The following is an 18,504-nucleotide window of genomic DNA, read 5'->3' on the forward strand; positions in this document are numbered from 1 at the left end:
TGTTGATGTTTGTAATTTAATGTTCATGTATTTGTGTTTATTTACTCAAGGTTAACCTTGCAACTGTGTTGTGATGATCGATCAATTTAATATTCATGTATTTGTTTTGTATGTACCTACCTTAGTTATGGCCAATCATGCTAATGTTTTGTAATGATCGATCAAGGTTTTTCACGTCGAGCGGCCGGCGTGTTTTTTTTTGTTTTTTTTTATGTCTGCCGCTGATTTGTTGAATTTGAGTTTTGGTTGTGTGGTGTCTGATTTTATTAACCACGTTTCTTACAGCGAATTATCAACGAAACAATAATCCGTAGAAAAGCATCGCAATGAAGCATACATGTAAAATTGACTGTAAAATTAAACTCAGCAGCTTTCATTTAGCTGAAAATCACACTTCGGCTGTATAAATAGGTCTTCTAAACGATAAAAAACACAAAATTTTCCCAACTGTCGAAGAAGTTGCCTACTCACAAGGCGCAAAAAATACGCGAAACGTGGGGTTCTTTCAAAGAATTGATAAATTAAATACAATTTTTTATGATGAAAATTCATTTCCCGATTTGGTACTGCTAGAAAGTATAAAGTTTTCTAGATAATGGCGCTTTCTATTAAAAAAAATTGAACTTTCACGAGTAAAACAGCCACGTTGACTAAAATGAATGAGCTTTTTGTGATCAGCGATGCTGGAGTTACACAGAAATATTATTGAACCTCCGTACACTCCATTTTACTTTTCATTAAGGCAAAAAGCTCAATTTTATAAAGATCATTATTTGCCCCCAAGAGAATATTAAAGGAAATCAAATGGTTTTATACTCCTAAAATATTAGTATTTGAATTTTTAAATTTATTTTGTAAGCTTTAGGGAGCTTTTATATGATGTACGAACTGTCATCGAAGAGTTTTCCAACACGGGGAATTCATTCCAAACTTTGGTTTCAACAAGAAATTCAAAAATTCCTAAATACTTAATGAAGTTTTTTACCGAAAAAGTTGAACTTTCAGGTAGAAAAAAGATCGATCGCTTAAAATACATGAGATTGACGTAATCAGCGATGCTTAATTAGTGATAATCGACTATTCGTACTCGCTAATTGTCTGCCATTCGGCTAAAAAGATCAATTTTGAAAAAGCAAATATTTTCCAATGTTCGTCATTTTCGAGTATATTATTTGATGCTAAATGGAACCAATTTCATTAGGAAATTATAGTACTTGAACTTTCGAATCAATTTTGCGAGCTTTAGAGTGCTTTTTAGACTGTACGAACCATCCGAAGTGAGGGATTTTCACACGCGGAGAATCCGTTTCCGGTGTTGGTTCTTCAAAAAAGCTCAAAGTTCTGTTCGAAATGAAGCTTTTATTCATAAAATTAGAACATTCAGGCAGAAAAAAGCTTGAACGATTAAAATGAACGAGGGTATAAGGGATGCTAAATGAGACCATTTTCATTAGGAGAATATAGAGTATTAGGAGGTTCGATACTCCTAATACTTGAACTTTCAAATTGATTTTGCGAGCTTTAGAGAGCTTTTTAGACTGTACGAAGGGCACGAATGAGGGGGTTTTTGGGTACGGCGAATTCATTTCCGGTGTTGGTTGTGGCAAAAATCTCAAAGTTCTCTTCGAAATGAAGCTTTTATTCATAAAAGTTGAGCTTTCAGTTAGAAGAAAGCTCGATCGACTAAAGTAAACGAGCTTGACGTGATCAGCGATGCTCAATTAGTAATAATCGACTATTCGTACACCTTAATTGACGTTCATTTGACCAAAAAGCTCAATTTTGAAAAAACCCAAATTTTTCAATTTTGACCATTTTTGGTAATAAAAGATGCTAAATGATACCAATTTCATTAGGAGAATATGGCCAATATGGGATATTAGGAGGTTTGATACTCCTAATACTTGAACTTTGGAATCAATTTTGCGTGCTTTAGAGAGCTTTTTAGGCTGTACGAACTGGACGAATAGGGGGGTTTTTGGGTACGGCGAATTCGTTTCCGGCATTGGTTCTGCCAAAAAGCTCAATGTTCCCTCGGAAATGAAGTTTTTTTTCTAAAAAGTTGAGCTTTCAGGAAGAAAAAGTTCGATCGACTGAAATAAACTAACTTGACGTGATCAGCGGTGTTGAATTACTGATAATCGACTATTCGTACGGGCTATTTGGCTTTCATTCGGCTAAAAAGCTCGATTATGAAGACAACAAATTTTGAAAAAAATGATGCAGCGCTTCAGGTGGCAGAAAATGGAACTTCTTTTGTTATCGTCGAAAATAGGTTGTAAATGCACCTTTCTATATCCCAAAATCAGGATTTCAAAAGAACTTCTCATTTTCACCGCCTGCAGCGCTGCATCATAAATTCTGAACTTTGAATCAATTTTGCGAGCTTTAGAGAGCTTTTTGGTCTTTACGAACGGCACGAATGGGGGGGTTTCTGGGTACGGCGAATTCGTTTCCGGAGTTGGTTCTGCCAAAAAGCTCAAAGTTCCCTTCAAAATGAAGCTTTTTTTCTGAAAAGTGGAGCTTTCAGGTATGAAAAAACTCGATCGTGTATAATAACGGAGCTTGGCGTGATCACCGATGCTTAATCAGTGATAATTGACTATTCGTACACGCTATTTGGCTTTCATTCTGCCAAAAAGCTCAATTTTGAAAAAGCACAAATTTGCCATTTTTTTGTCATTTTCGAGTAAGGTAAAGTACCAGTTGTGGATAATCGTTCCTATGGGCTAAAAAAAAAAATTATCGCATGTATCTTTTTCTGTAACATTTAATCATTTCGTTGCATTCATGACAACAATTGAAGTTTCAAAATGATAAAAATTGAGAATTTAAAATTTTTTGGAAGGAAAATTTCAATAATGGAGAAAAGTGAGTCAAATATGTAATTTTTCATAACTGCGGAAGTTTTTGGATAGTAATAAGATGAAATAACCACCTCTGCATATTTTTGAGAATTTTTGATTTCATCTAGTACTATTTAGAGCAATCTTTGTCCGCAACCGGGCCAGGGGGCCCGGTTAGCGGATAATTGGAAGTTTTTGAGATTCTCTACTAAGAAATGAAATATTCTTGATTTTTTTTTTTCCTCCCAAGTATTATGTAGTTCAACAGTCACACTACACAACAAAATAAAAAAAATTTGAAAAAAGTTGAAATTTGGCCTTCTCAGAGCATGTTGAAAAAAGTATAACCACAACTGGTACTTTACCTTATACGAGTATTCGATGCTAAATAAGACCAATTTCGTTAGGAGAATATAGAGTATTAGGAGATTCGATACTCCTAATACTTGAACTTTTGAATCAATTTCGCGAGCTTTAAAGAGCTTTTTAGACTGTACGGACCGTCCGTAGTGGGGGGTTTTCACACTCGGAGAATCCGATTCCGGTCTTGGTTCTGCCAAAAAGCTCACAGTTCTTTCCGATATAAAGTTTTTTTCAAAAAAGTTGAACTCGAGTTGTGTATCATAATTTTTGTAGGAGTTGGTTGATTTCTCCAATAATATGTAGGTAATAGGTATCTAGGATCTATGTACAAATTGATATAGAAAGTGCGATCATCGCAATATACAAAATGAAAACTTTCCAAACAAATCTACGATGTATTTCAGAATTTCATGTACTTACAATTTTACAAAACATCAAAACAATGTAACAAGTAAAACATTGAAAATAATAACAAATGTTTCATTCGAAGCGGAAATAATCGGTCAAAAAAAAAATCGAATAAGTACGTTGAGACTTGCAAATAACCGAAAATACAAATAATGCTGGTTCATCCATTACCGATGCACGTTACAACACTATTATTCAAGTTACGTTTATATCGAGCAATTCAATAATAATACCTTGGTATAGCTATTTTTGCTTTTGGAATGTGTTGTACACAATGATGTCGACATCACGAAATTACGAGTATGCGACAAAATCGGTATCGAAGAGATCATTTTAAAAATTTGAATTTGCTCGCGATTCGTTTTCATTCGAAAAATATTGGTCTATTACAGTTAGTAGGCCTACCACGATTTGTATTTTTCAGCGTTCAGTTCGATTGAGAAAAATACAAAATTAAGAATACAAATAATGATTATGTGAAATTTCGTACATCAATACACAGTGTGTTTTTGTTTCTCTCGTTAGTATTTACACGAAAAAATGTGCTATATACATCTTTCTCAGGACATTGGCAGTGTAGATAAGGATGGGCCGAATATCCGATAATTAATTATTTGGTGCAAGCTTGTGAAAACTGTAGACAGTACCTAAGCATGTACGATATACATTCATTCGTGTATTTTTTGGTACTTTACCTACACAGTACACACGTAGATATACATATAATTATAAGATCAATCGGAGTACCTAATTGTAAACAGTTTTTGCATCTAAATTATTCTTCGTTTATAACCATTTGATCACTGCCAAAAGTGAAATTTTTCGTTCGCAAGCATCCCGATCGACCTTATTTAGAACAACGAAATAAAATAAAAATTACTTACTAAAAAAAAAAACAAAAAAAGAAAGAAAAAAAAGACAAAACGAAACAAGTACAAGACGGGTGAGTGATTAGTTGAACTATCCGCTCTGTTTATGAAACGCTTTACAGGGTAGGTATTCTGGTTAACTTAATACACGGTAACATCCATAATACGCGGTACCACAAAATGAAAAATAAAATACAGACACGACACGACACGTTTAAATACTGCTCTGAAGTTTATGTCGACGTCTGGCCCAGGCAGTACGCGAAGAAGTATGGAACGATCTTCTGCCGATATTTGAGCAACGTAAGATGACATTGGATGGACCAGCTTCGCAAGAAGGGCCTGGTATCGGTTCGATTTGGACGCAAGTTTCAGAGCTGCTGCTGTCGATGTTGCGAATCGAGTCTTCTCGCCTGTTTAAAATCGCGTCGCATTAGTCCATTCTTATTATACGAGTAGGTAAACAACGCATCTCACTAAATTCTATGTGATTGTGATTAGATAGGTAGATATAGATAGGTAGGTATTTACTTTTCGAAACTAGTGCGTTTGTGTTTTTCACGTTCCGATTTTGTGGACCTTCTTCGTAATTTATTGTGTTGATTCGAGTAATCAGTCATTAACAAATCGATCTGTTTTTGAAACGTTTCGATCATTTTATCTGCAATATGCGAATAAAAAAATACGCGTAATCGAGTGTTTTATACAAATATACAGTACCTATTAATTACTCGTGCCATCGCGTCGGGCTATACATATATTTTTTATAAATAAATTCATCGGTGAGTAAATCTGGCCAAGCGGTAGTCGTTCTCAAATGTGATTTATTCACAGCATTTTTTTTTTTTTTTTTTTCAATCAATAAAAAAAATCTAAAAATGTTTACGGTTTTGCGAATGAAGTCGAAATTTTGGTGAACGTGGTTTTGTGGGACGGCGAATTCATTTCCGGTGTCAGATTGTCCTGAAGACGCTTCCTTCTGCTGAAAATTGGCCATTTTTTGGACTCAAAACGAGCTGGAAAAAAATTGTTAAATTTCACACTTTAAACCACGTTTTCTGACTAATTCGAGGTCGCTGAACCCGAAAAAGACGTTCGTTTTTCAATCTAGTCCCGAATGGGTGAGAAAACGTCATTAAAAGTAGGTACGAATTTAGGTGTTTTTTTTTGACATCATTTTTGAAATTCAAAAAAGTGCAATTTTCTAGCAGAAGAAAGCTGCGTATCGGCGATTGGACGCCGGAATTGAATTCCCCGTCCCAAAAAACCCCCCTAGCCACAAACTGGAGTCGCTAACGCGCTTATTTCGATGAGTCAATTTTTGATTAAAAAAGCTGCATTTTGTCCCAAAAAGTGACCCATCGAAATACGCGCGTCCGCGACTCCAGTTTTTGGCTAGGGAGGTTTTGTGGGACGGCGAATTCATTTCCGGTGTCAGATTGTCCTGAAGACACTTCCTTCTGCTGATAATGTTCCCTTTTTGGACTCGGAAATGAGCCAGAAAAAAATGGTCGAATTTTTCTCTTTTAATGACGTTTTCTGACCAATTTTAGGTCGTTGAATCCAAAAATGACCTTTTTATCATCGAATCGGCGATCCACGACACAAATGAACAACAGATTCGGCGAATTAGTCGAAAACGACCTTTTACTTGATTTTTTGGAAATGAAAAAATCCAAAGTTGGAACGAAAAATTTGTTTTGGAAAAGCGAATCGTTTATGACGTTTTCTGATGAATTCGAGGTCGCTTAGTATGAAAATACCGAATTCTGATTGGTTACCATTGATACAACTTTAATAATATACTTTTCGCCAATTACGTATCAACGTTTTAAACTTTTTAAGAAAAGGAAATCATCTGCAAAACTTCTTACGATATTTCCAATGGCGTACCTACCAATTGTTTACCTATCTATACTATGTGTTATAGCAGTTCGACGCAATGGAGATGAGAAAATTCTGTACTTAAGCTTATATGTACCTACGTATAGCTACTTACTTAATAATTAAGATTACACATAGAGTATAGATGGACGAGAGGTGGTAATCAAAAATCGCCACGGCGCGGCGAAACAAGCTTACCTAATCTTTCTACGCGATCTCTCAGAGACTCTTTTTCAACTTGGGCATTTCGAAAGGCTTCTTCGTCTAAAAGATGATCTTTCCTTAATAGCTGGCATCCTCTTTCCATTAAACTATGCCTGGCTTCGGGATAATCGGCTAACGTTTCCCATAAATCTTTTTTAGCCAGACAGAACAAATCCGAATATCCTAAACTTCGCACATTAGCGGTGCGTCGATTGCCCGTCTTATTACCGGCGATATCGAGCACGCTGACTTCGCCAAAAACGCTGCCGGCGCTTAACGTAGCCAGCACCGTTTTTTCGTCATCCGCTACGACGCTTAAACGGCCTCGTTTAACGATATACATCTCTTTGCCGACGTCGCCTTTCCGACAAATGTAATCTCCCGGACTGAAAACCTGCGAATCAAAACAACGCCAGTCAGTGAGTCAGAAAAAAAAAACAAAACTCTAAACGAAAAATACTAGTACCGTACTTATAACTATTTACTTATAGGCTATATGCGTATGGTAGCCTAAAAACAAAGCGCCGCCGAATAAAAAATCTACTCGGAAAAAACGGGCCCAACGTTAAAATTATTTTTGTTTCGTTTTCCAAAATTTATACACGAAAGTTTTAGCGTAGCGTTAATTGGATTCATAAATTTTCGCGTACAAAAATGAAAAACTACACTAGACTAAAACTTTGACTAAAAAACTTTTATGTTTCTTGCGAAAAATTGTCGAAAAAAACGAAAGAGATTGTTGACTTCGCAAAGGATAACCGTCTCTAACTTACGTACAATATTTACGCTAGCAAAATTTACCTACCTAATATGTACAGTATGTTCGATAAATTCGTTTATAATGAAGAAATTCGTACCTCTACCTACTCGTACTCGTACATCAAAGTGTAGCAGTAGCTATATCGTACTTAGTCGCGAACTTCGCTACAGTAACTGTTACTTAGGTACCTACTACCTACCTACTTACTTACTGCTGGAGAAAGAAAAGAAAAGAAAAAATAAAATAAAATAAAATAAAAAGGTGGAACCCGTTTTAAATATTCAGTAGCATCTAACGAATTCGAGAGAAAGTTTTTCAACTCGACCAAAATGTTTAAAGAAAAGGAGGGGGAAAAAAAATGGTGTTAATGGAATGGGTTGTATGGCGGTCTTTTTCCTGTTGCTGACGTTCTACGATTACATTATCGAAGTATATTAAAAAGCTTTTGTAAAATACATTAAAATTCAACTCAGTATTAATCCTTTTTTTCTCAGCCAAACTTTCACCGTCGACACAATCGAGCTTAAAAAATCATGTTCAAAGGTTAACTCTTAAGCATCGCAGAATTCTCGTACCCCCTCTACCTCGTCCATCGCTTCACACCATCACACTATATAATCTCGTTGAATAATCAATGTACGAGTAAAAGTATTCCGTTGTAAATTCAACCATATACTCGCAATACGTTAATATACATTACCTACCTACCTACCTAACCAGAATACGTTTTTATTCCTATAAAAGTAAGTAGGTACGATGTACTTTGCACGTTTCTCTCCGTCTATACTTTTTCCCTCACGTTCGACAAGATTTTATTCTTTTTTTCTTCTCTTTTTCTCGTACCTACTTAACCAATCTACCCGTCCAAAAAGCGAATGAATTTTATTATCCGTACACAGTGTGAGTATAGCGAGTAGAAGTACATAGTACAAGCAACTGCATTACTACAATCGAACACCTGTGTCTTGGAGCAAGTTTACAATCGGCAGCGCCTTTTTCGGCACAAGCAACTTCCTACTTTACGAAGAAAAAGAGAAAAGCCACCGGATTTAATCCTACGAATTTCGACGAATTTTTGAAACACCAAAATAATGCTACTTACTGAAATTTGAAATGCTCATTACTGAAAAGCTATATAATCTAGCGAGCATGATGATTATTGACCTTCGACTTGAATTTTGATTTTTACAGCGTTTTTCGTGTAGTGAGCTCGACCGAATGGTTTTTTTTTCGGAAATTTCCTAGCTCCAATTTCGCCTGATCATAGATAATGTTTTGTTTGGATCAGATTTAGTATTCCAACCGGACCAAATCCAAATCCAGATCCAATAGTTAACTTCTCTTGATCCAATTAGATTCGTTCCGATCTGATCAGTTTCAATGGGGAAGACCTGACTGAATCTGACCACTGACCAGGACCGACAATATCTGGTCAAACTTGATCAGATCCAAACAGTTTCCCCAGAAGAGCAACTTATTGGTTTTTAGCGGAGAAAATTAGTTGCTTGACATTTTTTCCACATTCGGGTTTTTTGAAAAGCGAGGGAAAGTGGGAGAGAGGAAAGGGAAGGATGTTGAAAAGACCGAGGGAGGTCTCGTCAAGGTCAATATTTCCAAAAAACACTTCCACCAAAATTTCTGACCTCCCACGACACCATCTTCCACCGCTTCCGGAATTAGATATAAGTAGCTTCTTGTGCGCTAAGAAATCATCAGCTCTTGCGGTAAGCCTGCATGATATTTTTCCACATTTCAAAATTTTTGAAATCTCGTAGCAAAATTTTGATTATTCGGTCAGGTAGAAAGGGGGGAGTATTTTTACGAAGTAGGTAAATTCCGCATGCATTATATAGCTACGATACTACCGATCAAGTAGGCTCACATAATCTTACCTGCAATCTTAATTTAAGCACCAACTCTTCCAATAGGCCGGGTTCGCAGTCTTGAAAAATTCTGACTTTCTTTAACGTGTCTAAATGCACGTGTATGGCGATCTCAGCTTTCAATTTATCCGGCAACGCAGCCAAAACGCGATCTTCATCTAAAGCCTGCAAAAACAAAAGTATGCAAAGTTATTTATAGTAAATTTTCAAGCTTGAAACCCCCCTCCCCCACCAACTACATACGCGCAATTTTATATCCTACCGCGCTGCCCTATACAGGTATTTTGAATTTTTTTCATCACTTTTGAAAATTGCGCTAGAATGAATTCTTTTTTAGCAGACAGCAGCTTGTTCAGAAAATTTTTTTCATCGTTCTCGACGCCTCAAAAGCTCCCTCCTCTAATTTTGGAAAAAGTAAGAAACGGTAGGCGGTGGCGAAGAAATAAAAGGGTTGAATAATTGATATTCGAACCCAGCAGCCATAAATTACAACCTAATAAGGGAGGTATCCAAACTGAATTTCCAACCGAACACAGCTAACTAAATCGAAAGTATATCAGTACAAAGATACATTAATTACCAGTTCACCAGCCAAAATTTCAAGAGATGAGGTTCATTTTTCGATTTTTGATGAATTTTTGGAAATCGAATTTGGGCCAAGAATGGCAAAAAAATCACAATTTTCAGCTGAAATTTGGTAGGTAGGTATGTATGTAGGTAGATAGGTAGGTAGGTAGGTAGGTAGGTAGGTAGGTAGGTAGCAGGTGCCCTATTTTTGACCATTTGAATTGATTGGGAACGATTTCGAACCACATTCAGCAATCTTGGCTCGGCGGTTCCAGCAGATTTTGACAAGATGAATTAGGTTGTCTCTACTTTTAAAAGATATTTTCTTCCATGTGGCACTAATAGTAGTGTGTAGTGACCACTTTTCTCGCCGGGGATGATAAAATTATATCGTAAACAATAGAGTCGTAACGCTACGTAAGCGTAAGACGTACTTGTTTGTTAGCCCAAGTGTAGGCAAACCACCGTATAACCCTGGCTTCGAGTTCTTTGGACACACGCCGAAACGCCATGTATTGCTTGACACCGTCCATTCGATTTTGAAATTCTACTCGGGCCACGTTCATGTTACTGATCATGCTGCCGATGTTACCCACGATGGTGGCGAAAATCAGCACACCGGCTAGGAAATCAGCTACCACGAAAAGATACTCCAGATCGTTTTCTGGTTGAGGTGTTTCTCCTGTAGAAAGCGAGAAAACATTTCAATTTATTAATAATACCTACGCAAAGTACGAATAGGCTAGTAAGTTTTCTATGTTTGTATAAAATTAAAATTACAGCTATAATATGGTTCGATTTCCTCTTCCCTACCACAACCTTCATTTCACTTTCATTTTAAAAATGGTATCTCTGTTAGTAAGTATAAGATTTGTTAGGCACCAACCATACCAAGGTTAACGTTCGCAATGATAGGTACCCATTTTGAATATCGAGACCAAAAATCGCACGATATACGTATACAATAAAAAAATATTAAACAATAGCCGATGCTTATACGTAAAAATGACTCGAACAGCCAACCAGGTCACGTCACGCCGTTCGTCGTCGCATAACTTACGACACTAATTTGCCAAAATAATTAGCTGAGAAAATTTGCGCGCCAAAGTTAAGAGTTATGCGACAAACGATCACGTTAAGCGTTGGTTGTTGTCAATTTTAGCGTAACATTCGACGCGGACGTTTACATAATTACCGTTTTCTACGCCAATTTCGCAACAATGTAAGCTAATCGAAGTTGTGAGGAAATAAGTAGTTGACGCTGCGAAGCCTGGCACTGGCACAGACACACGACGAAGACGAAACGGCTATAGCGTTGGCTCAAACTTCGGATGAACAAAAAAACTCGATTCAGGGTGTCCACAGGAATTTTGTTTACCTTTTACCCTCTACTCCGGATCGATTTTTTTTCATTTTTCTTTATATTGGTTTGGGTTTTGTAATTTTTTACATCGGAGTAAGGTAAGCATCATCATCAAAACGTATCACCCTCACCATTCTACCACAGTTATGTAATCCTGTGGGTAAGCGTGTGCCATTGCACTTTGTCCAGTGCACTTCTCACACATTTGGCAAAGCTGCGGCCGCGCCGGTAGCTTTGCAAATCAAATCAGTTTACCAAGTTGACAATTGTCCGCTGGCTCTGGCTCCATTTACTTAGCCTTGCACAAAATGTACCATCTTCATGGCATCCGCTCTCGTGAGCCGTCCGAAGTATTTGAGTATCTGACCAAGGACCGCAGCAGGTTGGCGCTTGGTCACAGCAATTTCACTGAGAATCGAGGCGTTAGTTCTTTCAACTGCCCAAGGGACTCTCAGCAGCCGCCTCCAGCACCACATTTCCATCGTGTCAATCCGTCGCCGCGCCGGTCCCTTTTGCGAATGATCCAAGTTTGTGATGCATACAGAAACACACGGAAGACCAGCGCATTGAGCAGTCAAATTTTCTGAGTCCTGCTCATCGCCGAATCGCTCTATATTCGTTTAAAACGAGTTATCGCAGTTTTGGTGAGCTGGCAGTGGTGACATATCTCAGCTTCACATTTGTCAGTGTTCTCGAGAATGGATCCAAGGTAGGAGAATCACTTCCCAACTTCAATTCTGTCAACTTCCTAGATCTCTGGCAAATTATTGGCTGATCCATCAATTATCATCATCTTTGTTTTTGTCCTGTTGTTCAGAAGGTCGTATCTTGCACTGAATTCTCACAGGCATTTCAGCAGTGTGGACATGTATTCGGCACTTGAAGCCACCAAAGTGGTGTTGTCATCTGCATATACCTGAGGTTGGTGAACTGCTCCATCCTGCAGCATTTCCCCGATGGTAAATTCTCCATAGATATTGAATAGACGAGATGACAGTATGCAGCCTTGGCAAACTCCTTTTTCTGAGTGGAATTTTCCCGATGCTGTTCTGTTGGCGCAGACATTAGCCGCTCCCTTATTGTACAGTTGTTTGATCAGCTACACTAGATGCTTTGGAGCACCCATCTCCAGCAGAATCTGCCATAACCAGGGATGCCGACGATATTGAATATCACGATCATCAAATCGATTGATTGAATAGATGAGCTATCGCGGTTATCGTGAAAATGATTGCAAGGAAAACGGGAATTGCCCAATTCCCCCTGAATATGACCAAATTTTACAGTGAATTTTTTTAGTGTCCCATAAATTGTTCAGAATTGAATTTCTTTTTCAACGTATTATATTACGAGCATTTTCCCACCCCCCTCCCGCTGCTATGGTGGACCCACCTCCCCCCCCCCTTGGTTACAAATACCAGACAACAAGGGAAACAATCCAACGCAAGTTGTTTCGGGTTAAAATTTGCATGGTAGGTGGGTACCATCGAAAGACTTACGCGTGGAAAGTTTCAGACCCCCCAGACCCCCCCCCTTTTCTGAAAATGAGAATTTTGGGGAAAATAACCATTAATGAGTAGAGTGTCGTTTTCGCATGATTCGATACCGCTGAGTACGAATATGACGTCAGATTTTCTGCTACATTCATCTAACCCCCTCCAGACCCCCCAAACCCCCCACCACAAATTTTACCATTTTTGAAAACAATTACTTTGGTGATATTAGTATTGTTTTCATACGATTCGAATCCCCTGAGCACAAATATTGCGTCAGATTTTGTTTTACACTCATACAGCCCCTCCAGGGTCTCAGCCCCCTCAATTTTCACTATTCTTGAAATACGGCTACTTGTATAATATTGGCGTCGTGTTCATATGAATCGAACCTCCTGAATAAAATGATACTTAGAGGTCGAAAATACATCCGAAAATTGTGTTTAAAAAATTGTGTACACCAATTTTCATTAATAAAAAGCATAAAAAACGCCTTTTTGAGGGGTAATTATGAGGGGAGGGGATTGGGGGTTGAAAACTTTTATGGGGATACTACTTATGAATGTCTACAACATACTAAAACATTGAAAAAATCGGTTCACATGGGGTTGAGAAAATTATTGTTATTGTAATTTCAGAAAAGGGGAGGTTTCTCAAAAAAGGAGGGGGGTCTGGGGGGTCTGAAACTTTCCACGCGTAAGTCTTTCGATGGTACCCACCTACCATGCAAATTTTAACCCGAAACAACTTGCGTTGGATTGTTTCCCTTGTTGTCTGGTATTTGTAACCAAGGGGGGGGAGGTGGGTCCACCATAGCAGCGGGAGGGGGGTGGGAAAATGCTCGTAATATAATACGTTGAAAAAGAAATTCAATTCTGAACAATTTATGTTAGATATTACAGATTTTTCCTCAACTTTGAAACTTTTCATTAAAAATGTGAAAAACGTAAAATTGATGTTTTCTGGAGGGGTATTTACGAAATTTGAGGGGGAAGGGTTGCTCCAAAACAAATTTTGATGAGCTCAAATTGTAGATCTGATGTCAAGGAACAATTTTTGTCCAATAATTTTTTTTGTACGACCCATAGATTAGGAGATACGCGAATTTCAAATGTTGGGGGGTAGACCCTCGGAAAAAGGGGAGGGGGAAAAATAGGCATACAAGCTAAATTTATTCGCTCTAGTGTGTAGAACAAGAATCAATCATAAAATTGCTTTTAACAAGAATTGCGAGCGGGAGCTTTTTTTTGTGAAATTGAGACCTGACTACAAGGGCGAAAGTTTTTGAAAATATGAATTCAAAAGACTTGAAAACGAGACTTTGAAAAAAAAGAGGAAAGGCCCGAGCGAGGTGAGGGTAAAAACTTTGGAAAATTCGTATTTCGAGAGAACTATAAAAAAACAATTATTGTTTTGTAATGCAAAGAGTTCGTTTTTTGGTTTATAAAATTTTATAATTGGAAAAATGTTTTTAGGATGTTAATTTTGATAAGAAAAAAGTCAGAGAACAGGTCCAAGTGAAGGCGAAAACTATTGAAAAATTGTACTTTGGGAAGTACTTTCATTTTTTACTTTGAAACTTTAAAAATTGAATACTTTGTTGACGAATTTTTAAAAAGAATTTCAATATTGAAAAAGAAAAGAAAACAATCCCAAGCTAAGCGAGGGCAAAAGCTTTAGAAAATTATAGTTTAAAAAGCAGAACAATATCAATTTTAATGTAAGAAATTATGTTTTTCTTATCTCAAATTTTTTCAATTTTATCAATGGTTGAATTTGTAAGTGGGAAAAAACCACCAAAGCTTTTCTAAATTTGTAGTTTCAAGAAGCGAAACAATAGTAATTTTAATGTGAAAAATCCAGTTTTTTTTCCACAATGACATTTTAAAAAGTTTGTTTAAAACTAACTTCTTTCCAAACACAATGAATAATTTGAGAAAATATAGAAAACAATAATTTAGCCCGAGGGAAGCGAGGGCAAAAGCTTTTGAAAAAAATGAAAATTTTGAGGATACATTATGGTAATTTTGTCGGCAAATCAACATTTAAATCCTTTCAAAATTTCGTACAAATTTCGTAAATTTCGTACATTTTTGATGTTTTTTTGTACTGTTCTTTTTCGGGTCATTTTTCAATTTTGTGTCTTTTTCGTAAATTCGTAGATAAAGATACTTTTTTCGTCTTCTGGACACCCTGAGACTTGAGCAGGTATGTTGTCAGGGCCAGGAGCTTCATTGTTCTTCAGATAGTCCATATTATAGCTTTTACTTCTTTCGTATAGGATTGAACGTTCCCTTTCCTCAATGTTGTTGACCAGTGGATCGCTGCCACGAGCATGCGGATACACGTTTTCAAAAATTTGAAATCAAATCGATGATTATAAAATCATCGCTACATTTAGGTATTCGAGTCGTTATTTCATTTTCCACTGCCTTTCGAGCAAAATACGAAAACAGAAGCCCACTTACATACCTTACTTATTCTCACTATTCATGGCTCACAGATTTCACAACAATTACAGCTCAATTCTCAACTAGGTAATATTTGTACGTACTCGTAGGTATTTGTACTCACCGATGGTAGTCAACGTCAAAGTAGACCAGTAGAAACAATAAATGTACTGTCTGGAAAGCGTCGAGTTTTTCGTGCCGGTCAAATTGTAGACCCAATTGTCGGTGCCGAAACCGATCATATAACTAATAGCGAAATAAAAACAAGAATTCCAATGAATGAGTATTAAAATGGCGAATACGACTTTGCAAATACGAAACACGTTCGGATATCCGGTTTTCGTTTCGGTCCTGTCGAAGAACTCGAGCATACGCGGTAGGCGAAATAAACGATTCGCGCGAAAGATCACGGGGCACGGTAGGTTATCCGCATCACAGTTTCTCGGAGGCCAAATGAAGTACACGAAATCCGTCGGTAGGCAGCTTAATATGTCAGTTCTCCAGCTGGCTGATTTGAAATAATTAATACGCAGTCGTTTCGAGTCTCTCACCATCAGACCTTGATCTAGGTAACCTGCAACAGAAACGCGTACGTACAAAAGTTAATTCGATACCGTAGTCGATACAGACACAGAGTTTATTCAGCACGGTGCAATATGGCCGCCTATGCAAGAGCATATCTATCCTACGTAGGTCTAGGTACGCTTCGTGAATAATATGAGAAGAAAAATGGCGATAGCGATGGCTAGCATTCGCCATCTGCAGATTTTGGCGGCAGCACGCCGCGTCCACTACTCTAGTTATACGTATAAATACTCGTATAAAACCTTCAACTCGCTACCAACCAACCAACACTCGGCCGTGTTAAAAAGCATCGTTCTGGTGGTGATTTACAGCTGCCGGAGTGCCGGGCCACGCCATACGCCGCGTAAATTAATTCCAAATGTCGTATAAATTTCCATTTTTTTTCTTCGCTACCTTCGGCTAATGGCTTGCTAGCTACTCGTAGCCGCAGCCAGTAGCCAGCTACCTCTATACTACCTACGTACAAGCACAGCTACACAAATAAACAGAGGTACCCCTACCCACACCTAAGTAAGTATATGTGTACGAGTATGTCCAAACATACGCGTGCGTTTTTTTTTCACCATTTTCTGCCAAACTTGTCGACGTCGACATCGAATTCGTCGCAAGCAGCATTCGGCTTGACATTTACCTACCTACCTACCTACCTACTCGTATCTACAGTAAAATACTCGTACATATTTACATCTCAAACACCTTCTTTTCTATTTTCTTCAACGAAGCGTTCGCGTTCGTTATTCGTTCGTACACGTGGCGTAAAACATGATTTTGAAATACACGCTCGATTGCTCATTAGAAATTGCTCGAGATGTTGCATCGCGGACAGTTAAAAAATGCCAATAATTCGTACACTCGTATTTTAGCCTAGTCCCAACACACGACAATGATTATACTGGCAAAATTGGTCGACGAGTCGACGACTCGTAGATACATCTTACGTAGGTACTAGGTACTAGGTATACGTTTCTGCGAGTAACTTATTCGTATCGATTCCGGTCTAAAGCAGCACGCCACGCCACGCGCCACGACTACGCAGCAACGTGATAATAATCTTAAACGTCGACAACCACGCCACCGCGCCGAGAGAAAATGAAATTAAAAAATACAAGCGACTGGAAACGAGGCCCTCTACAGCGGCGAGTACCATCTGCCTCTCCACTTCCTCAGCCCAACCTACATAAAGCTCTTTTATTGTTACACGTGACTAAAACGAGAATTTAGACCACACTGCGCTTTGGCTCGCCACTCGCCACTCGCCACTCGCCTTCAAAGTATAGGAAAAAATTCTTTTTAGCGCCACAATGGCCGTTTCTTTCAAGTATTATCGAAACCAAGCGGGAAAAAACGAGAAACGAGGGTTGAAAGCGAAAAAAGCAAAAAGAAGAAGAACACGAAAAAAGAAGAAAGCAAAAAAAACGCTGGTCAGTTTTATTATTTTTACGTAGCGGAAACGTCTGATGTAGCAATCTGAACTCTCGTTAAGTTAAATGAAACGGAAAAATAAATAGAAAACTTTTTGTGACGAGAAAAATAACGTGGCTAGATTCGAGATGATTCTTCGCACTAAACATTGTACTCGTATACCTACGTACAAAGTACGGTGTACAGCAGCGCGGTTTCGGTATAGGCACGGAAAAATAAATCGCGAGGAAACGACCTCATTTCGCCACTCGAGATACAACTACAACTACGACTGCAAATACCACAGAGTATACTCGTATAATAACTACTCACTCATCGAGGCATTTCAATGTTTCGCCATGTTTTTGAATTTTTATTGGTAATGACTGGAAATTGTACATAAAATTTACATTCGATAAGTCGATAGTAAATAAGGAAATGAGAATACCCTCCCTCCCTCTGCTAGACAATGCAGATTTTCGTCATAAGGCAGCCTTTCGAAATCGCATTTCCCGAATTGAACGACATCAGGCTACATACTCGTAGATCGAAAAAACATATTGTCTTCAAATTTCAGTTGCTGAAGTTCATTTTTGGATTTTTGGTTAACTTTTAAAAACTTGAAAAATTCCACATTTTGAAAGTTTTGATGAGAAATTACGACTGAGAAAGGTAGGCGGGTTCTGCGCCAGGAATGAAAAAATCGTCCTCTCAAATGCTTTACGAAGAAATCTTTTGAATTCAAACTCTCCTACTTGAATGAAACTTAGCTACATTGAAAGAGTACGTCTACGTCCATCCGCCCCCCCCCCTACCTAAGCGAAATTTCTGATGCTGAAATCCATGTTTGGATTTTTGACAAATTTTTGATTTAAAGAATTTAAAATACCTACATGGCTGTTTTATAAGGGTGATTTTTTTAGCAAAGCGAACCAATGCGAATAATTCTTTAATCCAATCTTTCATTCCTGGCGCAGAACCCGCCCACCTTTCCCAGTCGACATTTCTCATTACAACTTTTCAGACATTCGGAAAAAACTCTAAAATGAACTTTGGCTTTTGAAATTGTAGGTATCGGGGAGGGAAAGGCGGAGGAGGCGGTTTTCGATTTCATATTTGTGGAGGGAATTTGAAACATTGCCGCAGGCTCCAGAACATCCTAAAAGTAATAGTTGCTGGGGCATAATTCCTTCAATTCAACTCGCATACAATCAGCCAACTACTACTTTTAGAATGTTCTGGAGCCTGCGGCAATTTTTCAAATTTCCTCCACAAATATGAACATAATACGCGAGTAAATAGGTAAATGAGGTTTATGTACATATAAGTAAATAGAATGTACAAGTATATGTTGGCGAGTAAGAGCTTCGCGTACTTTTAAAACAAAACTTTAACAAATTACATATCACGTCAGTACCTAGCCACCTA

The 18,504-nt window shown here is 37.9% G+C and overlaps 1 protein-coding gene across 5 annotated transcripts in view; it reads right to left on the bottom strand.

Annotated features, from left to right (window-relative positions):
* Window positions 1–3,584: 3,584 nt before the first annotated feature.
* The window catches only part of CngA (Cyclic nucleotide-gated ion channel subunit A), a 253,350-nt gene continuing 238,430 nt past the window's right edge, over window positions 3,585–18,504 (bottom strand). For 4 of the 5 annotated variants that reach the window (XM_065366951.1, XM_065366952.1, XM_065366950.1 and 1 more), the window contains 6 exons: window positions 15,215–15,664; window positions 10,219–10,466; window positions 9,227–9,382; window positions 6,569–6,968; window positions 5,018–5,147; window positions 3,585–4,899 (listed from right to left, as the gene is read on the bottom strand). In XM_065366951.1, coding sequence (XP_065223023.1) covers window positions 4,701–4,899; window positions 5,018–5,147; window positions 6,569–6,968; window positions 9,227–9,382; window positions 10,219–10,466; window positions 15,215–15,664 — 1,583 coding nt within the window. In that variant the 3' untranslated portion in view covers window positions 3,585–4,700. Of the gene's footprint in view, window positions 4,900–5,017; window positions 5,148–5,372; window positions 5,503–6,568; window positions 6,969–9,226; window positions 9,383–10,218; window positions 10,467–15,214; window positions 15,665–18,504 lie in introns of those variants that run through there. The other variant, XM_065366955.1, reaches the window with a different exon arrangement.

Source organism: Planococcus citri, chromosome 5, assembly GCF_950023065.1.
Source record: "Planococcus citri chromosome 5, ihPlaCitr1.1, whole genome shotgun sequence".
Taxonomy (NCBI): domain Eukaryota; kingdom Metazoa; phylum Arthropoda; class Insecta; order Hemiptera; family Pseudococcidae; genus Planococcus; species Planococcus citri.